Source organism: Mustelus asterias, chromosome 5 (genome assembly GCF_964213995.1).
Source record: "Mustelus asterias chromosome 5, sMusAst1.hap1.1, whole genome shotgun sequence".
NCBI lineage: Eukaryota > Metazoa > Chordata > Chondrichthyes > Carcharhiniformes > Triakidae > Mustelus > Mustelus asterias.
In genome coordinates this window covers 41,123,478-41,147,967 of record NC_135805.1, presented here as the reverse complement: position 1 = coordinate 41,147,967, position 24,490 = coordinate 41,123,478, and the positions used below count along the sequence as shown (strand labels likewise).

At 42.1% G+C, this 24,490-nt stretch overlaps 1 protein-coding gene across 1 annotated transcript in view; it reads left to right on the top strand.

Moving 5' to 3' along the window:
• cep162 (centrosomal protein 162) overlaps nucleotides 1-24,490 on the top strand; it is a 135,263-nt gene that overhangs the window by 15,762 nt on the left and 95,011 nt on the right. The window contains exons 4-9 of the mRNA XM_078212451.1: nucleotides 882-1,068; nucleotides 4,277-4,353; nucleotides 5,931-6,073; nucleotides 13,323-13,350; nucleotides 16,092-16,229; nucleotides 18,029-18,217. Of these exons, the coding sequence (XP_078068577.1) occupies nucleotides 882-1,068; nucleotides 4,277-4,353; nucleotides 5,931-6,073; nucleotides 13,323-13,350; nucleotides 16,092-16,229; nucleotides 18,029-18,217 (762 nt within the window). The remainder of the gene's footprint in view (nucleotides 1-881; nucleotides 1,069-4,276; nucleotides 4,354-5,930; nucleotides 6,074-13,322; nucleotides 13,351-16,091; nucleotides 16,230-18,028; nucleotides 18,218-24,490) is intronic.

The following is a 24,490-nucleotide window of genomic DNA, read 5'->3' as shown; positions in this document are numbered from 1 at the left end:
CAGAACATTGAATACAGGAGTTGGGACGTCTTGTACAAGACATTGGGAAGGCCACACTTGGAATACTGTGTGCAATTCTGGTCACCCTATTATAGAAAGGATATTATGAAACTAGAAAGAGTGCAGAAAAGATTTACTTGGATGCTACTGGGACTTGATGGTTTGAGATATAAGGAGAGGCTGAATAGACTGAGACTTTTTTCTCTGGAACGTAGGAGGCTGAGGGGTGATCTTATAGGTTTATAAAATAATGAGGGGCACAGATCAGCTTGATAGTCAATATCTTTTCCCAAAGGTAGGGGAGTGTAAAACTAGAGGGCATAGGTTTAAGGTGAGAGGGGAGAGATACAAAAGTGTCCAGAGGGGCAATTTTTTCACACACAAGGTGGTGAGTGTCTGGAACAAGCTGCCAGAGATAGCAGTAGAGATGGGTACAATTTTGTCTTTTAAAAAGCATTTAGATAGTTACATGGGTACGATGAGTATAGAGGGATATGGGCCAAATGTGGGCAATTGGGATTAGCTGAGGGGTTTAAAACAAAAGGGTGGCATGGACAAGTTGGGCCGAAGGGCTTGTTTCCATGCTGTAAACCTCTATGACTCTATTACACAATATATTATGTGCACTATAAATGTATTACTTTCCAACACGAACCTAACTATATTATGCTGCAATTTTTAAGTTGCTCGGAAGCAATTTCTACCCTCTGGTGATAAAAAGTGGCAATTAAATTAAGAGTTTGTCCTTTGCTGAACTAATCATGATTTGTAATTAGTTTGCATCCTACTGACTGTGATTTGCAAGTGGAATAAATGTTCAGTATAATCCACATTATAAAGTATTGTTCCAAGCTAACAGAGGTGCCTTTATTCATTTTTAGACTCTGTCATGGCATCAGGACCTCGGCAAAGTACACCAGGAGTTGGACTGGATACACTTGAAGAAGAAGAAGAGAAAGAAAAGTTCTTTGCTAACCTTGAGAAGGGAGCTTCTTCTACTGTTGACTATTCCAAGCTAAACAAAGAACTTGAATCATCAAATTCTACACCTCTGACCACTTTGAATCGGTAAGCTAATTATCTAGGGAGATTGCAACAATTCTTCTAAAAAACTCAGTATTTGGAGTATTATCATAGAAGTGCTCTTTGTTTATTTAAGCGGAGAAAACTGGAGTTTAAATTTCTCCCATATAATTAACTTGTAAACGTGACAAGTATCAAATTTTGCACGTTTTAGTGTTTAAAAAGGTTTCCCTTGTTGCACTCTTTCATCAGCCCAGGCTTTTTTACCCCCCAAGACTAAAATTATCTGATTATCCAGTAAATCCAATTGCAGAATTTTATTAGCATAACTTGAGAGAAATTCAGGGATCACTTCACCTGGTGACAGTACATTTCAATAATTCAGGGACGTACTGATCGTAATGTCCCAACTATTATGTTTTGATAATGATGGGCAGTGTAAATTTCTGAAATGCGCTATTGGAGGGATGAAGGTGAGGCTCCATGTTCAGAATTGTAAAATGACGTTTTAACTTCACTTAATACCAACTGCAGTTTTAAGTTGCCCTGAAATTAGTTTCTTTAAAAAAAATCAAGTTCAACATATTCATACTAATAAAAAATTGGGAATGTTTTTGATCTGATTTTTTTGTTGTATCTTTTTATGGATGTCTGATTGTATCCTGTACGTGTTAAGATGCCACCAACTGTGAACCATTGCACTAAGTCCAGGACACACTCGCTATGCTTTAGTTTAGCAAAAATGATTGATAGCGGAACGTTGCAATTTCCCCACAGAATTAACAACTAAAGAATAGAAAAGTACGTAGAAATTAGAAGCAGAATTAGGACAACAGGCCTTTCAAGCCCGCTCTGCCATTAAGCATGATCATGATTTGAATTGATTTATTATTGTCACATGTATTAGTATGCAATGAAAAATATTGTTTCTTGTGTGCTATACAGACAAAGCATACCATACGTAGAGAAGGAAAGGAGAGAGTGCAGAATGTAATGTTACAGTCATAGCTAGGGTGTAGAGAAAGATCAACTTAATTCGAAGTAGGTCCATTCAAAATTCTGATGGCAACAGGGAAGAAGCTATTCTTGAGTCGGTTGGACTTGACCTCAGATTTCTGTATCTTTTTCCGAATGGAAGAAGATGGAAGAGAGTATATCCAGGGTGCATGGGGTCCTTGATTATGCTGGCTGCTTTCCTGAGGCAGCGGATGGGAGGCTGGTTTGCGTGATGGATTGGACTTCGTTCATGACCCTTTGTAGTTTTTTGTGGTCTTGGACAGAGCAGAAACCATACCAAGCTGTGATACAACCAGAAAGAATGCTTTCTACGGTGCATCTGTAAAAGTTGGTGAGAGTCGTAGTGGGCATGCCAAATTTCCTTAGCTTTCTGAGAAAGGAGAGGTGTTGGTGAGCTTTCTTTAATTATAGTGTCGGCATAGAGGGACCAGGACAGGTTGTTGGTGATCTGGACACCTAGAAACGTGAAGCTCTTGACCATTTCCACTTCATCCCCACTGATGTAGACAGGGGCATGTTCTCCTCTATGCTTCCTGAAGTCGATGACAATATTCTTCGTTTTGTTGACATTGAGGGAGAGATTATTGTCGTTGCACCAGTTTACCAGATTCTCTGTCTCTTTTCTCTACTCCGTCTCATCATTGTTTGAGATCCAACCGACTATGGTGGTGTCATCAGCAAACTTGTAAATCGAGTTGAAGGAAAATTTGGTCACACAGTCATAGGTGTATAAGCTGTATAGTAAGGGGCTGAGGACACAGCCTTGTGGGGCACTGGTGTTGAGGATGATCATGGAGGAGGTGTTGTTGCCTATCCTTACAGCTTGCGGCATGTGGGTTAGGAAGTCCAGGATCCGGTTGCACGGGAAGGAATCGAGCCCCAGACCATGGAGTTTGGAGATGAGTTCTGTAGGTATAATGGTGTTGAAGGCTGAGCTCTAGTCAATAAATAGGAGTCTGACATCGGTGTCTTGCATATCTAGATGTTCCAGGGTTGAGTGTAGGGTCAGAGAGTTGGCGTTTGCTGTGGACCTGTTGCAGCGATAGGCAAACTGTCGTGGATCCAGGCTATCTGGGATGCCCGAATTGATTCATGCCATGACTAACCTTTCAAAGCACTTTTGTAATGATGGATGCCAGAGCCACCGGACGATAGTCATTAAGGCGAGGTGATTCATTTTGGTAGGACTAATTTAAATGTGGATTACAGGGTCAAAGGTAGGGTTCTGAAGACTGTGGAGGAACAGAGAGATCTTGGGGTCCATATCCACAGATCTCTAAAGATTACCACTCAAGTGGATAGAGCTGTGAAGAAGGCCTATAGTGTGTTAGCTTTTATTAACAGGGGGTTGGAGTTTAAGAGCCGTGGGGTTATGCTGCAACTGTACAGGACCTTGGTGAGACCACATTTGGAATATTGTGTGCAGTTCTGGTCACCTCACTATAAGAAGGAGGTGGAAGCGCTGGAAAGAGTGCAGAGGAGATTTACCAGGATGCTGCCTGGTTTGGAGGGTCGGTCTTATGAGGAACGGTTGAGGGAGCTAGGGCTGTTCTCTCTGGAGCGGAGGAGGCTGAGGGGAGACTTAATAGAGGTTTATAAAATGATGAAGGGGATAGATAGAGTGAACGTTCAAAGACTATTTCCTCGGGTGGATGGAGCTATTACAAGGGGGCATGACTATAGGGTTCATGGTGGGAGATATAGGAAGGATATCAGAGGTAGGTTCTTTACACAGAGAGTGGTTGGGGTGTGGAATGGACTGCCTACAGTGATAGTGGAGTCAGACACTTTGGGAACATTTAAGCGGTTATTGGATAGGCACATGGAGCACACCAGGATGATAGGGAGTGGGACAGCTTGATCTTGGTTTCAGATAAAGCTCGGCACAACATCGTGGGCCAAAGGGCCTGTTCTGTGCTGTACTTTCTATGTTCGAAGGCATGCTGCCTGGCTTTTCTTTGATACTGGGATGATGGTCATCTTCTTGAAGAAGATAGGAGCCTTAAATTGGTGTAAAGAGTGGTTAAAGATGTTTGGCTGATCATCAAATGCAATATCCTGATCCCCCCCCTTCCCCATCATCCCTTGATCCCTTTATCCCTAAGAGTTTGCAGAATGAGTATCGGTATAAGGCAGTGTTTGAAATTTTGATGAAGTGGTAGTTGTTTATTTTTCATTTCTAGAGTTTAGACCTATACAAGAGCGCAGCAGTTTACATTTTTATTTTTATTTCTAGAAATGAAGGCAAGCTACAAGTGCTGGAGGATGAGGAAGCAAAGGAGGAGGATGAGTCCAGACCTAAAAGTGTCACAGGTAATGTTATTAAAGCAGTAATATGCACCATGCATGATTGAAATTTCTTTGTAATTACTACCAAAAAATACCTGTTATAGCCAGTAGCTTGTTAAATCAATGTGTTTTTTTGTTGTTATCATTTATAAAGGAAGACAGATCTGATTGCATTGTTCAGTAACAGCATTACTGGGGTCTTTTCGCTGCAATGGAGAAATCATAGAAATCATAGAAACCCTACAGTGCAGAAGGAGGCCATTCGGCCCATCGAGTCTGCACCGACCACAATCCCACCCAGGCCCTACCCCCACATATTTTACCCGCTAATCCCTCCAACCTATGCATCCCAGGACTCTAAGGGGCAATTTTTTTTTAACCTGGCCAATCAACCTAACCCGCACATCTTTGGACTGTGGGAGAAAGTTGGGACAAGATCTGAAAATGTTAAGGCTTTGGTTTAGGCAAGCAGGGAAGCATAAATTTAAGATAATCATTGCCTAAAGAGCAAAGGGAAGAGTTAGTATATATTCTTTTCATGGTGAAAGTTATTAGGACATGAAGCATAATTAGTAATGGAATCCCTCACAAATTTTAAAAGGGGAGTGGATAAATATTATTTTGGAAAGAAAATAATGAAAATATGTAAAGCAATAGCAGAAGAATGGAACAAATGAATCATTCTCTCAGAAGGGTGGAGAGGGTCGATGTTTTTGAGCCTAAAAGATTAGATGAAATAATTTTTTACATAAGTTGTAGAAATCCGTGTCATTTTGTAGTCTTCAACGTGACTCACATAGTCATAGGGCACCATGGTGGCACAGAGGTTAGCACTGCTGCCTCGTAGCGCCAGGGTTCAAGTCCCAGCTTGGGTCACTGTCTGCACGTCCTCCCTATGTCTGCGTGGGTTTCCTCCAGGTGCTCCAGTTTCCTCCCACAGACTGAAAAATGTGCTGGTTAGGTGCATTGGCCATGCTAAACTCTCCCTCAGTGTACCTGAACAGAGCAGGAGTATGGCGAGTAGGGGATTTTCACAGTAACTTCATAGAATGATAGAAACCCTACAGTGCAGAAAGAGGCCATTTGGCCCATCGAGTCTGCACCGACCACAATCCCACCCAGGCCCTACCCCTATATCCCTACATATTTACCTGCTAATCCCTCTAACCTACGCATCTCAGGACACTAAGGGGCAATTTTAGCATGGCCAATCAACCTAACCCGCACATCTTTGGACTTCATTGCAGTGTTAATGTAAGCCTACTTGTGACACTAATAAAAACACTTTAAACTTTAAATTTAGAAGTATAAACTGCTGAGTACGTGGTCTCAATTGCAGGTTAATTTTCAGGAAATTTTGCAGCTTGTTTCACAGTAGATGTAATTAACATTTGAAATGTAACTGTCAGCCAGGTTTTAATTTGGGATATTCAACCAGCTGTGTTTCAAGGATGCATTTTTTAATCCATGAAAATAGTGTTAATTTGTTACTAGTCCATGCTTGTGCAAATCCTTTAATTGGCAAACATTTTGATTTAGAAATTTGTTTTCGATTGTATGCTGGTGACTTGAAATATATTGTTTTAAACTTTGAATTTTAGCTTCAAGACACTACAGTGATGATTTTGATGATTATTCTGATGCCAAATTTGGAGGTGACGGATTTGGATCAGATAATGACAATGTAGCCAACACTGAATGTATTCCCAAAAACATTGAAAGTGAAATGGAGACAAACAAGCAGGTACCGCAACCATTTTGTAAATTTGATTCTTGCAATGAAGACTTCAAATATAACTTGATATACATTGGTTGTAACTTTTTTTTAAAGAAACGTTTTCTTGGAAAAGAACAATTTAGTTTGTCAAACGCCAGTGTTCTGTCGAGAACAGCACTGTCACACTCCTGTGAAATAATATGTTCAAGAGGGATCTTCAGGCTGATGCTACTCGAATGTGCCTAGCCTATAATGCCTCGTATGAACGTATAAAAGATGGATAAAGATTATGTCTTATTTAATTTGTCTTCCTCTCTATATAGTGCGTTCAATTCTGTGCGAGTCTTGATCCAGTTCGCTAGATTTCCTGAGAGCAGCAACAAACTAGTAAAAGTTTTGAAATCTAATTGAATAGTGTAACTGACTCAAGAAGCTGAATAGCTTACTGCTTTTTCCACGTTTCTAACTTAAATCACTGACATTTCTCTACAACTCCCGAAGATGTATGAGTAAACTTTCAGGACATGAATCCAATATTGCAACCCACCTGTGATGAGTCTATTGTGCAGATGATTCAACCAATGACTCAGTAGCACAGTAAACATGAGAATGTTGTCTCTCTTTGTCTGAGACTCTTTAATCCTGTATTTTACCAGATATTAACCAGTAATTCCTTTTTTAAATACAAGAATCAGCACGCGCTTGACTACTTTTCTGGGAATTTGTTTTAAAAATGCATTTCACTGAGGGGAAACAAGTATGTTTTGTATTCATTTCTTTTCTGATCGCTCAGCCGTGTACCCTTCTTGCATTTGTATTGTGTATGTTCTTCCTCAGTTCAGAACTTAACAAAATCCTGGAAGAATTGAGGCCACTAGGGACCTCAAGGAGAGCCATGGCCGGGGGAGCCTGAGAAGAGGTGGAGTAGATCAGGGTGTGGATGGGGGTGAGGATGAAAGAGTGTATATGAGTGGGTGCTCCCATTAAAAATAATAAAAACATGGCATAAATGGGTCTTTATTTGATTGGCACTCAATGACTAGTGGGGTTCCACAGGGATCTGTACTGGGACCCCAACTGTTCACATGATATATTAATGATTTGGAAGAGGGAACTGAATGTATTATCTCCAAATTTGCAGATAATACAAAGTTGCGTGGGAGGGTGAGCTGTGAGGAGGGTCCAGAGATGTTTCGGCGTGATTTGGACAGGCTGAGTGTGTGGGCATCTACATGGCAGATACAGTATAATGTGGATAAATGTGAGGTTATCCACTTTGGTAGCAATAATAGGAAGACAGATTATTGCTTGAATGGGTGTAAATTGAGAGAGGTGAATACTCAACAAGATCTTGGCATCCCCGTGCAGCAGCCGCTGAAAGTAAGTGAGCAGGTACAGCAGGCAGTAAAGAAGGCAAATGGTATGTTGGCCTTCATAGCAAGAGGATTTGAGTATAGGGATAGGAATATTTTGCTGCAATTGCCGAGGGCGTTGCCAAGACCACACCTGGAGTATTGTGTGCAGTTTTGGTGTCCTTACCTGAGGAAGGATGTCCTTGCTATAGAGGGAATACAGCAAAGGTTTACCAGGCTAATTCCTAGGATGGCAGGTCTGTCATGAGGAGAGACTAAGTCGGTTAGGATTATGTTCACTGGAGTTTAGAAGAGTGAGGGGGATCTCATAGAAACTTATAAAATTCTAACAGGGTTAGACAGGGTAGATTCAGAAAGAATGTTCCCAATGTTTGAGGAGTCCAGAACTCGGGGTCATAATTTGAGGATAAAGGGTAAACCTTTTAGAACTGAGGTGAGGAAAAATTTCTTCATCCAGAGGGTGGTGAATGTGTGGAATTCACTATCACAGAAAGTAGTTGAGACCAAAACTTTGTCGGATTTCAAGAAGAAATCAGATATAGCTCTTGGGGCTAACAGGATCAAGGGATATGGAAGGAAAGGGGGACCAGGATATTGAATTCGATGATCAGCCATGATCAAACTGAATGGGGGAGTGGGCTCGAAGGGCTGAATGGTTGAATCTAGAATCTGCTTCGAGATTCTATGATGTGGAGTTGCTAGCGTTGGACTGGGGTAGGCACAGTAAGTAGTCTCACAACAGCAGTTAAAGTCCAACAGGTTTATTTGGTAGCACGAGCTTTCAGAGCGTTGCCCCTTCATCAGGTGAGTGAAGAGTTCAGTTCACAAACAGGGCATATGTAGACACAAACTCAATTACAAGATAATGGTTGGAATGTGAGTCTTAACAGGTAATCAGGTCTTTACAATGTGAGTGGAGAGAGGATTAAGCACAGGTTAAAGAGGTGTGAATTGTCTCCAGCCAGGACAGTTAGTGAGATTTTGCAAACCCAGGCAAATCGTGGGGGTTACAGATCGTGTGACATGAACCCAAGATCCCGGTTGAGGCCATCGTCATGTGTGCGGAACTTGGCTATCAGTTTCTGCTCAGCGATTCTGCGTTGTCGTGTGTCGTGAAGGCCGCCTTGGAGAACGCTTACCCAAAGATCAGAGGTTGAATGCCCTTGCCTGGTGATTGTTGAGCGGTGTCCATTCATCTGTTGTAGCGTCTGCGTGGTCTCGCCGATGTACCATGCCTCAGGACATCCATTCCTGCAGCGTATCAGGTAGACAGTGTTGGCCGAGTCACAACAGTGTGTACTGTGTACCTGGTGGATGGTATTCTCACGTGAGATGATGGCATCCGTGTCGATGATCTGGCATGTCTTGCAGAGGTTGCTGTGACAGGGTTGTGTGGTGTCATGGTCACTGTTCCCCTGAAGGCTAGGTAGTTTGCTGCGTACAATGGTCTGTTTGAGGTTGCACGGTTGTTTGAAGGCAAGCAGTGGAGATGGCCTTGGGGAGATGTTCGTCTTCATCGATGACATGTTGAAGGCTCCGGAGAAGATGTCGTAGCTTCTCCGCTCCGGGGAAGTACTGGACGATGAAGGGTACTCGTCCGCCGTGTCCCGTGTTTGTCGTCTGAGGAGGTCTGTGCGGTTTTTCACTGTGGCACATTGGAACTGTTGATCGATGAGTTGAGTGCCATATCCTGTTCTTACGAGGGCGTGTCGGTGTCTGTTGCGATCCTCCTCATCTGAGCAGATCCGGTGTATACGGAGGGCTTGTCCGTAGGGGATGATTTCTTTAACGTGTTTAGGGTGGAAGCTGGAGAAGTGGAACATCGTGAGGTCATCCGTGGGCTTGCAGTACAGTGAAGTGCTGAGGTGACCGTCCTTGATGGAGATGCATGTGTCCAAGAATGCAACCGATTCCGGAGAGTAGTCCATGGTGAGTCTGATGGTGGGATGGAACTTGTTGATGTCATCATGTAGTTGTTTCAGTGATTGTTCGCCATGAGTCCAAAGGAAGAAAATGTCATCAATGTATCTAGTGTATAGCATCGGTTGAAGGTCCTGTGCAGTGAAGAAGTCTTGTTCGAACCTGTGCATGAAGATGTTGGCATATTGAGGTGCAAATTTGGTCCCCATGACTGTTCCATGTGTCTGGATGAAGGACAGGTTGTTGAAAGTGAAGACATTGTAATCCAGGATGAAGCAAATGCATTGTAGAATCGCGTCTGGAGATTGGCAGTTGTCGGCGTGGAGTACTGAGGCAGTTGCAGCAATGCCGTTGTTGTAGGGGATGCTGGTGTAGAGTGGCGAGACTCCATTGTGACGAGGAGTGTTCCTGGTTCAATTGTTCCATGGATGCTGAGTTTCTGTAAGAAGTCCGTAGTGTTGCGACAGAAGCTGGGGGTTCTTTGTACGATGGGTTTCAGGATGCCCTCAGTGTAGCCAGAGAGGTTCTCACACAGGGTCCCATTGCCTGATACTTTGGGACGGCCGGGTGTGTTGGCCTTGTGTATCTTTGGGAGGCAGTAGAGATCTCCAGCGCGAGGAGTACTGGTCCGGATCAAAGGTCTTGATCAGTCTGTTGAGTTGACGGGTGTGTTCTCTGGTCGGATCTGCGGGTAACTGTCTGTAGTGTTCCTCGTTGTTCAGTTTGAGATTCTATGTAAGACTTGGAAGTATTTGTTTAATCACAGAACTTTGTTATTATAATAAAGGTTTGCGTGGAAGACATAGAAAATATCTTTTAAATTTAATTTTGTATGTTTGTACCTGTAGTGAAATGAAAATCATTTTTTGGGGTTTAATTCTTCAGCATAATAATAAGGATGTTTCTCAGTGGTTCCTTCAATACTCTTGGGTTCTGCAGCTGGAAAAGTTTGGGAAACCTTTGGGAAATTCATGGAGGTCAGAGATTTTTGGAAGTGGCCAAGTAGTTACTTGCAATGATACTTACTCGAAGTCATCTTCTCTTTCAAAAAGATACATGCTGGTGCAAACATAATTTATAAAATCAAGAGCAAACTCAACTTCCTTTATGGTATATTTAGTGCTGAGTTTATGAAGCTGCCTCTGGTCGAAGTGTGCATCTGCAGGTGTGCTATATGGCAAGTAGCTGGGGACAATCTGAGCAGAATTGTGATTTCAAATCAGGCTCAGATATGCATAGCAAATTTAATGTATTGAAGAATGGAAATTATTTCACAATATTAATACTGTACTTAATGGAATACTTTGAGTGTTTCGTTGTTTTATAAGGAAAAAAAAGAACAATGTTAAAACAAAAGCAGACTCCAGACACACAATATTAAAGGAAAATTCTGTTTGTATTAGTAGGTGAGATTATTGATGTTTTGAGGAGGAGGAACATGCACAATAATACTTGTAGTTAGCTGTTATTGTTAAAGGGTTATATTATCAATTGAATTGCATGATGAGATCAAAAAACAGCCAAATCACCTCCAAACAAACTTGATTGATGGTTGGCAAGGTTACTGTTTAAACTTTCATTATTACAGCATTTCTTCAGGCTTTTGTGTACTGTGCTGATGGACGGGCTTTGTATGAGGTTTAATACATTGCAATTGTAATGATTTTGTAACAAAGACAGCAGCTATTAAAATACTGCAAATTACCCAGTGTTCTTTGTTTCTGATGCCGTTCCAGTTAATTGTTTTAATGTGCCTGCATAATGTCAGTTTGAGATAAAGCAGGGAAATGATACAAAATGTGCCTGCATAGTTCAATCTCAGATAAAGCAGGGGAACAATATTATACAAGGCATTTAAGTGTAAGTGATATTCACTGGTCATTTCAACTTATCTGAAAATAAAACAATATAGTGAAGGATCTCTGAAAAGTTTGATTCTGGGAAGGTAATTTTAATTCTTAATTTTCAGAATTGGTGTATCTCAATTTCTTCCCACCCCCAAATATATTTAATGACTGCACATAGCACTGATGAATGAACTGGGAAGTAGGTTTCAGCAATAGCTGGGAATAGGGATTTGTCACTCGCGGAAGATCCAAGTCCACGGGTTACGGAGTCGCATTTTGGTGGTGCTCGGGGTGGGGGATTTGATTTGATTTGATTTACTTTTGCTATACGTCTTGGGATACAGTGAAAAGTATTGTTTCTTGCACACTATACAGACATAACATACCATTCATTGAGTACATAGGGGAGAGGGAAATGGGAGGGTGTAGAATGTAGTGTTATAGTCATAGGTAAGATCAACTTAATATAAGATAGATCCATTCAAAAGTCTGACGGCAGCAGGGAAGAAGGACAGAGAGATGGTAGTAGGATGGGGAAGAGCCAGCATTAAAATTACCAGATGAGTTTAAACACAAATGGTTGTGGCAGTGAAGTGGTGCAAGAATTTAATTTTACTGGACTGAAAATATACATGTGCAATATTTTGTTACGAGAGGTGGTAGAGGAAAGCTTTTAGGGATGGGAATTGGGAGCAGCAGACCAGTCCTGACCTAATTTTTAAAAAACTTCAACTATATGGGAAGGTCAGACAGTTGAACAACCAAGCAGGCAAGGCAGGCCGAGGGGTTGGGGGCGGAGTAGATTGACCAGGGAGTTAAATGCTCAATGGCTGAGGACCAGGAAAACAAAGATGCCAAAGGCATCCAGTTATGGTGTTCTGGGAGGCAGGTGATGTAATAATGTAACTCGGGTGACAAATGGTCTCTCAGAAAGAACTAGCCAATTAGAGATGAGGTAAAGAATGCTGGAGTTTTAAAGGGCGCGACTCGGACTAGTGACCACGGCTCTAGATTTGGCCACAACACTGCAATATCACTGCAAAGGGCCAGACTGGTACCACGTGCAAAAACGAACCAGGTTTAATTATTACTTCAGAGTAAGACAGCAGTAAGGGACATAAATGAAAATTATGGATGAGAAAATTTCAGGCCGAAACTCAGCATGAAAAATGTATGGAATAACCTTCCAGACTCGGTAAAGGAACAAAGTTTATACCAGGATTCAAAGATGGAGAGTTAGGATATTAGAATTATGAGTTTCACTGGGCCCAATGGGAATTTGTCTCCACCTTTACTTTAACATATATTTACATGAGCGTAGCTAGAGGCCATTGATTTACAATCGTCACCGTGCAATCCAGCAGGGAATTCCGAAGACATCTTAATACAAAGAGTGATGAGAATGTAGAACACTGTACCACATGTAGTGGTTGAAATGACTAGTTTAGTTTAAACAAAAACTAGACAAGCATTTGGGGGAGAAAGGAATAGCTGATTATGATGGTAGATTTCAATGAAGGTCGATCGGAAGAAGCTTGAATCGAGGACAGATGTTGGCATGGATAGGTTGGGTTGAGAGGCCTATTTGTGTGCTATTATCTTGTGTTCACTTGAGATCCCTGATTTTAATTGTTCGCTTTTGATGGTCGTGACTTCAGCTGTTGAGCAGCTCTAAGTTCTGGAATTCCTTATCTTACTCTCTCCAAGTCCCTATCTCTCGCTCCTCCTTTAAAATGCTCTTTAAAATCCACTCTTTGACCAAGCTTTTTGGCCATCAGCCTGAGTGTCACCTTATATGGCTCTATTTCTATGCTTCTATGAAGAACGTTGGGATGTTTCATTATACTAAAGGTGCTATGTAAATAAAAGTTGTTAAATTTTCAAATTACTTATTCCACTCCACTATCAGTCCTCTTTTTTTTTTTACTACCCCCCCCTCCCCACACACACACATCTTTACATCTCTCCTCATGCATGACCCAGCAAACAAAATAGACTTCTTCTAAATCTTACCCTTTCTGGCGAAACACGGGTTAAGGAGTCTCTTGGCCTAGAATTAAAGTTTTGAAAATAAATATTTTCAAAGATTAAATGCAGTTTGGGATAATCAAGTTTGTTCCTATGCTTTTGTTTTAGGAAGCAGAGCCTGGCATGCTAGCGAAAGGTAAGTGTTATCTCTTTCTATTCACGATATGCTTGAATGATCATTTACATCTAAGAGAATTGTTTTAATTCTTCCTTTCACCTTTTTTTAATATTTGCTGATGGAAGGGTCCATTTTCAAACATTGGCTATAAATTTTATAAATATCCAAAATAAGTTTGCCCAACTTTTACACCACATCTAATTCTTTGAATCATAGCAATTTTCACAGGCTGTCAGAACTTGCTCAATGTTAATTTACTTTGGCAAATTGTATGGTGGTTATTGTCACTGGCCTAGTAATCCAGCGACCCAGGGTAATGCTCTGGGGACCCAGCTTCGAATTCCACCAGGGCAGATGGTAGCATTTGAATTCCTATTAAAATCTGGAATTACTAGCCTAATGATGACTGTGAATTGCCGATTGTCATAAAACCTCATCTGGTTCACAAATTTCCTTTAGGGAAGGAATCTGCTGTCCTTACCTGGTCTGGTCTCCTTGTGACTCCTGATCCAGAGCAATGTGGTTGACTCCTAAGTGCTCTCGGAAATAGGCAATTAGGGTTGGGCACCAAATGTTGACATTGCCAGTGGCAGCCATATCCCATGAAATAATTTTTTAGACATGTTACTTTTGTCCTGGTTCCCATCCCTTGCAAATCCCACAAATGGTCAAGGCCCCTCAATTTTTTCATGATCAGTGATTCCTGGGGACAACTTCTTTCAAAACTCTTTTCATTAAACAAAGATGACACCAAAGGACATATGTGGGAGGACTTGTGTGCGATGATTGTTATCATTTGGAATGGAGCAATCAGTTAGATAATCTTGCATTTCAACTTCTTCATGTGTCAAAGGAGCGTCATAGCTGGGATACAGGATTATCTATTCCATTGAACTTTTTCATTTTTGTAATTTTAGGTCAAAATTCTTCATTGAAATTTTTTGTTCATGGGATCTGCCCAGCATTTATTTGCCATCCCTAATTGTTCTTGAGTAGGTGGTGAGTTGCCTTGAACATCTGCAGTCTATTTGGTGTAGCTACACCTGCAGTCCATTTAGTGTAGGCACACCTGCAGTGCTGTTAGAAAGGAAATTCCAGGAGTTTGACCCAGTGGAAGTCAAAGAATGGTGATATAATATCAAGTCAGGATGGTGTGTGGTATAGGGGGGATGCTGGGTGTTCTCATATATGTGCTGTCCTCGTACCTCGAAGTGGTGGAAGTTGCAGCTTTGGAAGGTGCTGTCAAAGGAGCCTAGATGAGTTGCTGCAGTGCATCTTGTACATAGTACACACTACTGCCGCAGTGTGCCACTGGTGGAGGGAGTGAATGTTTAAAGTAGTGGATAGGGTACTAATCAAGTGGGCTTCTTCGTCCTGGATGGTGTTGAGCTTTTTAATTTTTGTTGCACTAAACTCATCCATGCAAGGTAAGAGTATTCCATCACACTCCTGACTTGTGCCTTGTAGATGGTGGATGGGTTTGAAGAGTGACAAGGTGAGTTACTCTCATTGAGGAATTCCCAACCTCTGACCTGGTCTTGTAGGCACGGTATTTATATAGCCAGCTCAGTTCAGTTTCTGATCAATGGTAACACCCAGAATGTTGATAGTGGGGGATATAGTGATGGTAATTGAATGTCAAGGAGAGAAGGTTAGGTTCTCTTGTTGGCAATGGTCATTGCGTGCCACTACGTAGCGCAAATGCTACTTATCGCTGGTAAGTGGTGGCCAGTGAATCATTCTCGCCTTATCTGTTGAGATCAGTTCTTTTGGCTATGTTTGGATCAAGGCTGTACTGAGGTCATGAGCTGAGTGGCCTGATGGAACCCAAACTGAGCGCCAGTGCCTTTTCTCCTGATCCCTTAATACTATTGCTTCCCAAGTAAGAATTTATCCCGCATTAAATATGTAAGTTGACTTTGCATCTATAGCCTTCTAGGGAGCGTCTTCCATATTGTCAGAACTCGATGGGGGGAAGGTTTAATCCCTCCCTCTCTCTGCAAACTCTTCCAGTCCTATAACCTTCCAAGATATCTGCGCTCCTGTAATTCTGGCCTCTTGAACATCACCAATCCTAATTGCTCCATCATTGGGAATGTGCCTTCAGCCACCCTAAGCTTTACAATCCTCTCCCTAAACCTCTCTGCTTCTCTCTTTACTTATCTCTCTTCTTATATGACACTCCTTAAAACCTACATCTGATCAAGCTTTTGGGTATATGCTTGAGACTATCTGATATGACTCAGTTTCTAATTTCACTTCATAAGTTATTTCTCTATTTCAGTTGAAATCCATCTTTGTCTTCTAATTATTGTTTCGTATTATGAAATCTTCTTCCTCAGTTTCTGTGCAATGCATTCTTATTTAATATGAACACCTACTCATCAACCACAGTATGATTCAGGGCAAGATCTTGTAGAAACCCACTGTAGCTTGAAATTCTTAGGATATAAAGAAATTCTTTTTTTTAAGTACATCATAAAATACAATACAAGTCTGAGCAATAAAAACTACTACACGAGTACACCCAAAGTCTGATCTAATTAAATTTACCGGAGTCTGGGTTGCTGCTTGGAGCTATATTTTTATGTGTATTTTATTGACAAGCATATTGATGAGAAAAGATTTTGTTTGAAAACTTCATTTCAATGGATGTGCAAAAGTACAGTAGAATTAAGATTATTTAAAATTGCTTAGATTTTTTAAAAACAGAATTCTCTTTAGTCTGATCTATAAATATCTCTTTTTATAATTTGTAGTTGTGCTGCTAGATTCACTGGACTCAATACCGGATGTGCAAAAGTTATTACAATCTGATGATAACGGATCAATGAAGAAACAAACAACGGATGAAAAACATGACCAACAAGACCGAGCATCTCAAATGTATACCACTAGTAAGTAATAAATTATAATCGTAGAACCCCTACAGTGTAGAAGGCGGCCATTTGGCCCATCAAGTCTGCACCAACTCTCTTCCAGACCCTATTCCCATAATCCGTTATATTTATGTGGCTGATCCACCTAACCTTGGGATACAAAGGAGCAATTTAGCATGGCCAATCCATCTAACCTGCACATCTTTGGACTGAGAGGAAACCGGAGGAAACCCCAGAGAGAATGCATAAATTCCAGACAGCCACCCAAAGCCAGAATTAAACCCAGGTCCCTGGCGCTGTGAGGCAGCAGTGCTAACCATTGTGCCACCATGCTGCCCTATGATAATGATCTTCTCTTCTGCCTACATATAAAAAAAATTATTGTATCAATCTGTTATCAACTTCCATAAAAGTAAGACTATTTTTACTTTTTATTCATTCAGGGGACATGGGTGTTGCTGGCTGGCCAGCATTCATTGCCCATCCTTAGTTGCCTGAGGGCAGTTGAGAGTAAACTGCATTGTTGTGGCTCTGGAGTCACATGTAGGCCAGACCAGCTAAGGATGGCAGATTTCCTTCCCTAAAGGACATTAGCGAACCAGATGGGTTTTTCCGACAATCGACAATTGTTTCATGGTCATCAGTAGATTTTTAATTCCAGATTTTTTTTATTGAATTCAAATTCCACCATCTGCCGTGGTGGGATTCGAACCCGGGTCCCCAGAACATTCGCTGAGTTTCTGGATTAATAGCCTAGCGATAATGCCACTAGGCCATCACTTCCCCCCACTTAACTTTGCACATAATGATGAGGCAGAGTGGCGACAGAGAAGGAAAGAAAAAGAAGCAAATCCTGCACTCTGGATCCAACTATCTTGTGGGACATCCTATATGTGTATCCAATGAGCTGCATGTAAAGAATCAGCCTGCTCAGTCACACGAAGACCCATGGCAAAGATCCGCAGCCTTGAGTAGACATCTTTGGATAAAGGGACAGTCAAACAGGACTCATATATCTATTGATGTCCAATGCTTCCGAGCAAGGATTATCAGATTATTTACATGAGAAAGCATTTATGGATTTACATTGTCTTAGAAATCACAGTATTGAATCAGACCATTTAGTGCATCGTAGCTGTACTGTGTTGCAAATTGGCCTAACCCAATGAAATTGTAATTGACTCTTTTGTTCTCATTGCTGTCTTCATTATAGTTAACTAACTCCACATAGACAAAGGGCAGTAGTTTCTGCTCATTTGTGCTGCTTTCTTCAGTGCAATTTATCCAAACCTAGCCAAACCAGTGCAAAAGATTGAGGATTTCCAAGTACAAATTATGTTCAGCACAAATTGAGATTTCGCAATCTTTTGTACTAATTGAAAAAACGTCACACTAGAAGCTGACCCCTTCCACAAACCTAGCCAAGCTTGAGATTGAATTGATCAAGTTTCTGCTAATTGCACCCTTTTGCAGGTCTTCAGGAAGACACTTAAAATTCAGAGGATTTTTTCAGCTGCAGGGAAGTAATGCATGTTTTAGAAACATTTACACTTTTTATATTGCAATAGAACTGACTGCACAGATGTAACTAGTAAATGGTTCTGTGTTATATTATTATCATTTTCAGTTATTTAAGATTGTGCTACATTTTGCCATGACCATTCAGGATCTTGTATACTTCAATCAAGTCACCCCCTTGTTCTTCTAAACTCCAGTGGAAACAAGTTCAACCTTTCTTCTTAAGACAACCAGAAGTCAATATAAAGAATAGGGCATCAGATTTGGGAAGGTTTTACAATTTTTAAAATTCTTTTCAGGTGTTTCCTATGGCCAAAGTAATAGTGATATTGAGGCCTTGCATCAAGCATATTGTAACATTGATCAATCTCTGGAAGGCACAGTAGATGGAGGGCAAAGTACATTAAATGGAAAAAACACCAACTTTGTTCAAGATCTTCCAAGTTCTGTTAAGGATTCAGCAAGGAACGTTTCTACTGCAGAATCTGGTAAGCATAAAATTGAGTTGGATATGAATTGTTCACATCACTGTGAAATCACAGATTCTAATTGAGCTGATGCATAAGTGGCAAGTATAATCACACAGATAAATGCTCTTGAATTCTTTCAATGATTAGTTCCCATGAATGTAGTAAGATTTCTTTTCCTAGTATTTACTAGAGTCTCAAGGTTTGTAGCCCAGAATAGATAAGAACATTTGAATCTAACAATCATATGGGTTGCGATTCAAACCTTTTAATTGGGTTTTAGTAAGTCTTTGCCACATATAATGCCTGTCAGTGATAGATAAACAGAGAAATATGTGCAGCCACACTGCTTTAGTTCTCGATAGAGAAGTAACATTCACCGATCCTTTTGATCATGACTACAAATCATGACTACAAAGAGGAGTATACGGGATGTAGGAAGGAGCTTAAGAAGGAAATTAGGAGAGCGAGAAGGGGTCATGAGAAGGCCTTGGCGGGTAAGATTAAGGAGAATCCCAAGGCTTTCTACAAATATGTCAAGAGTAAAAGGATGAGATGTGAAGCCATAGGACCCTTAAAAGGTGAAGGGGGAAAAGTTTGTGCGGAACCGTTAGAAATGGCGGAGGTGCTTAATGAATACTTTACCTCGGTATTCACGGTGGAAAGGGATCTGGGTGGTTGTACTGCTGGTTTGCGGTGGACAGAAAGGATCGAGCATGTGGACATAAAGAAAGAGGATGTGTTGGAACTATTGAATGGCATCAAGGTTGGTAAGTCGCCGGGACCGGATGGGATGTACCCCAGGTTACTGTGGGAGGCGAGGGAGGAGATTGCGGAGCCTTTGGCGATGATCTTTGCATCGTCGATGGAGACGGGAGAGGTTCCGGAGGATTGGAGGATTGCAGATGTGGTCCCTATATTCAAGAAAGGGAACAGGGACAGCCCGGGAAATTACCGACCGGTGAGTCTAACCTCAGTGGTTGGTAAGTTGATGGAGAGGATCCTGAGAGACAGGATTTATGATCATCTAGAGAAGTTTAGTATGATCAAAAGTAGTCAGCACGGCTTTGTCAAGGGCAGGTCGTGCCTTACGAGCCTGGTTGAGTTCTTTGAAAATGTGACCAAACACATTGACGAAGGAAGAGCGGTGGATGTGGTCTATATGGACTTCAGCAAGGCGTTCGATAAGGTCCCCCATGCAAGACTTCTTGAGAAAGTGAGAGGGCATGGGATCCAAGGGGCTGTTGCCTTGTGGATCCAGAACTGGCTTGCCTGCAGAAGGCAGAGAGTGGCTGTGGAGGGGTCTTTCTCTGCATGGAGGTCAGTGACCAGTGGAGTGCCCCAGGGATCTGTTCTGGGACCCTTGCTGTTTGTCATTTTCATAAATGACCTGGATGAGGAAGTGGAGGGATGGGTTGGTAAGTTTGCTGACGACACCAAGGTAGGTGGTGTTGTGGATAGTTTGGAGGGATGTCAGAAGTTGCAGCGAGACATAGATAGAATGCAAGACTGGGCGGAGAAGTGGCAGATGGACTTCAACCCGGATAAGTGTGTAGTGATCCATTTTGGCAGATCCAATGGGATGAAGCAGCAGTATAATATGAAGGGTACCATTCTTAGCAGTGTAGAGGATCAGAAGGACCTTGGGGTCCGGGTCCATAGGACTCTTAAATCGGCCTCGCAGGTGGAGGATGCGGTCAAGAAGGCGTACGGCGTACTGGCCTTCATTAATCGAGGGATTGAGTTTAGGAGTCGGGAGATAATGCTGCAGCTTTATAGGACCCTGGTTAGACCCCACTTGGAGTACTGCGCGCAGTTCTGGTCACCTCATTACAGGAAAGATGTTGAAGCCATTGAAAGGGTGCAGAGGAGATTTACAAGGATGTTGCCTGGATTGGGGAGCATGCCTTATGAGGATAGGTTGAGGGAGCTTGGTCTCTTCTCCCTGGAGAGACGAAGGATGAGAGGTGACCTGATAGAGGTTTACAAGATGTTGAGAGGTCTGGATAGGGTAGACTCTCAGAGGCTATTTCCAAGGGCTGAAATGGTTGCTACGAGAGGACACAGGTTTAAGGTGCTGGGGGGTAGGTACAGAGGAGATGTCAGGGGTAAGTTTTTCACTCAGAGGGTGGTGGGTGAGTGGAATCGGCTGACGTCGGTGGTGGTGGAGGCAAACTCGTTGGGGTCTTTTAAGAGACTTCTGGATGAGTACATGGGATTTAATGGGATTGAGGGCTATAGATAGGCCTAGAGGTAGGGATTTGGTACTGGGAAATGAACCGGGCCAAGTGTTAGATTTGGTTGTGGGAGAGAACTTTGGAGATAGTGACCACAATTCGGTGTCTTTTGTTATTGCAATGGAGAGGGATAGGGCCGGACGGCAGGGCAAGGCTTACAATTGGGGGAGAGGTAATTATGATGCGATTAGGCAAGAATTAGGGGGCATAAGATGGGAACAGAAACTGTCAGGGAAAGGCACTGATGAAAAGTGGAACTTTTTCAAGGAACAAATACTGGGTGTCCTTGATAGGTATGTCCCTGTCAGGCAGGGAGGAAATGGCCGAGTGAGGGAACCGTGGTTCACAAAAGAGGTGGAATGTCTTGTGAAAAGGAAGAGGGAAGCTTATGTAGGGATGAGGAAACAAGGTTCAGATGGCTCGATTGAGGGTTACAAGTTAGCAAGGAATGAGCTGAAAAAGGGGCTGAGGAGAGCTAGGAGGGGACATGAGAAGTCCTTGGCGGGTCGGATCAAGGAAAACCCCAAGGCTTTTTACTCTTATGTGAGGAATAAAAGAATGACCAGGGTGAGGTTAGGGCCGGTCAAGGACAGTGGTGGGAACTTGTGTATGGAATCAGTAGAGATAGGCGAGGTGATGAATGAATACTTTTCTTCAGTGTTCACCAAGGAGAGGGGCCATGTTTTTCAGGAAGAGAAGGTGTTACAGGCTAATAGGCTGGAGGAAATAGATGTTCGGAGGGAGGATGTATTGGCAGTTTTGAATAAACTGAAGGTCGATAAGTCCCCTGGGCCTGATGAAATGTATCCTAGGATTCTTTGGGAGGCGAGGGATGAGATTGCAGAGCCTTTGGCTTTGATCTTTGGGACCTCGCTGTCCACGGGGATGGTGCCAGAGGACTGGAGAGTGGCGAATGTTGTTCCTCTGTTTAAGAAAGGGAATAGAAATGACCCTGGTAATTATAGACCGGTTAGTCTGACTTCGGTGGTTGGTAAATTGATGGAAAAGGTCCTTAGGGATGGGATTTACGACCATTTAGAAAGATGCGGATTAATCCGGGATAGTCAGCACGGATTTGTGAAGGGCAAATCGTGCCTCACAAATTTGATAGAATTTTTTGAGGAGGTAACTAGGTGTGTTGATGAAGGTAGGGCGGTTGATGTCATATACATGGATTTTAGTAAGGCGTTTGATAAGGTCCCCCATGGTCGGCTTATGATGAAAGTAAGGAGGTGTGGGATAGAGGGAAAGTTGGCCGATTGGATAGGTAACTGGCTATCTGATCGAAGACAGAGGGTGGTGGTGGATGGAAAATTTTCGGACTGGAGGCAGGTTGCTAGCGGAGTGCCACAGGGATCGGTGCTTGGTCCTCTGCTCTTTGTGATTTTTATTAATGACTTAGAGGAGAGGGCTGAAGGGTGGATCAGTAAATTTGCTGATGACACCAAGATTGGTGGAGTAGTGGATGAGGTGGAGGGCTGTTGTAGGCTGCAAAGAGACATAGATAGGATGCAAAGCTGGGCTGAAAAATGGCAAATGGAGTTTAACCCTGATAAATGTGAGGTGATTCATTTTGGTAGGACTAATTTAAATGTGGATTACAGGGTCAAAGGTAGGGTTCTGAAGACTGTGGAGGAACAGAGAGATCTTGGGGTCCATATCCACAGATCTCTAAAGGTTGCCACTCAAGTGGATAGAGCTGTGAAGAAGGCATATAGTGTGTTAGCTTTTATTAACAGGGGGTTGGAGTTTAAGAGCCGTGGGGTTATGCTGCAACTGTACAGGACCTTGGTGAGACCGCATTTGGAATATTGCGTGCAGTTCTGGTCACCTCACTATAAGAAGGATGTGGAAGCGCTGGAAAGAGTGCAGAGGAGATTTACCAGGATGCTGCCTGGTTTGGAGTGTCGGTCTTATGAGGAAAGGTTGAGGGAGCTGGGGCTGTTCTCTCTGGAGCGGAGGAGATTGAGGGGAGACTTAATAGAGGTTTATAAAATGATGAAGGGGATAGATAGAGTGAACGTTCAAAGACTATTTCCTCGGGTGGATGGAGCTATTACAAGGGGGCATAACTATAGGCTTCATGGTGGGAGATATAGGAAGGATATCAGAGGTAGGTTCTTCACGCAGAGAGTGGTTGGGGTGTGGAATGGACTGCCTGCAGTGATAGTGGAGTCAGACACTTTAGGAACATTTAAGCGGTTATTGGATAGGCACATGGAGCACACCAGGATGGTAGGGAGTGGGATAGCTTGATCTTGGTTTCAGATGAAGGTCGGCACAACATCGTGGGCCGAAGGGCCTGTTCTGTGCTGTAATGTTCTATGTTCTATGTTCTATGATATGATCAGCGCAACTTGTGGGCCGAAGGGCCTGTTTGTGCTGTGGCTTTCTATGTTCTATGTTCTATGTTCTAATTCTGAAGGAAAGCTCAAGTTCTTTAGAGGTCTGTAGCGACACACATTGCCCTTGCTGATTCATTATGGCTTGACAATGTTATAGTGAACACAACCCGACAAAATGAGAGAATTCCAAAACAGCAGGTGCCTACATTTTTATCATACTAGCCCTTCCTATGTCAAGACTGTCTTGGCTGCCTCATTTCACAATGTGGTGATAAAAAAGAAATCACATCACAAACCATACACTTTAAGTAGAAGCCAAACCACCCAGTTAACTAAATTGTACCCTGACAGAAAATGAACAACTCTATCTCTTATTCTTGACAGCCACAGTAAAATCCACAAGCCATTTAATAGTTTAAAAAAAGAGCTCCAATCAAATGAGATTAAACCAAGTGTTAACCCTACTTACATGCATACACAGGACAAGGGGATTTAGTAGATTGGATAGATATCCACCTAGTAAAACGTTCACTCCCTCCATCCTCAGCACACAGTGGCTGCAGTATATACCAGCTACAAATGCACTCGCCAGGGCTTCTTTGAAAACACCTTGCAAAGGGATAAAATGTAGTTACTTTAATTGGCAGCATGTAACTCGTGGTGTCCTTCAAAGATCAATTTTGGGGCCTCAACTATCCAGAGTGTTAGCTAATGACTTAGATGAATAGCATAGAAAGTCACAAATCCTAATTTGTGGATAATCCGTAGATAGGTGGTATTGTGATCTGAGTAGGTGGGAGCATGGATTAAATGAACAGAAAAAACTGTGGCAAATGGATTCCAAAGTCGGTAACTGAAGTAATTCATCGTGGACCTAAAAGGATAGAACAGAATACTTTCTGAATGGTAAAAGGCTAGAAAGAATGGAAATCCAAAGAGGTTTGGTGTTTACATACATAGAACATTAAAATGTCATGACCTGTTCCAGAAAATAATCAAGAAGACAAATGGGTATTAGACTTCATATCTGGAGGTTTGCAATGCAAGGAGATAGACATTGATCTTCAGCTTTATAAAGCCTTGGGATGAGAGGAATGGAAAACTGTGTGTAGTTCTAGGCACAATCCCATGGGACAGTAAATTGGCTGTGAAATGAGTATAGTGTAGGTTTACCACAATGATATCTAGATGCAAATGGTTAAGAACATAAGCAATAGGGATAGGAGAAGACCATACGCCCCATTAAGCCTACTCTGCTATTCGATACAATCATGGCGGGTCTTGGGCTTCCGCGCCATTTTTGTGCATGCTTCCCATATCACTTGATTCAGTGATGGTCCATGACATGCTTTCTAAAGATACACAGAGCTTTCAGTAAAGAAAAATCTCTCCACCTCAGTCATAAATTATCGGTCCCTTATCCTGAAACTGCCCCTTTGTTGAGTGGGGTCGGGAGGGAATGCAAATCAACATAAATAAAGTATGAATGGTACGGAGATAGTAGTGCTTTGTCATTTCTATGAGCTTTTGAGGTAGAGGTAAAAGAGCACCTTTTGAAGAAGCGCTTGAAGTTCATTCATTATTGCCGCAGCATTTTATCCATTCAACAACATCCCAAAGCAAATTAATTGGTCTGTCACATTATTTGCTGTTACAAGCCTTGCAATTTAATTGTCTTATTTACTAACACGTACATTGTGATTATACTTCAG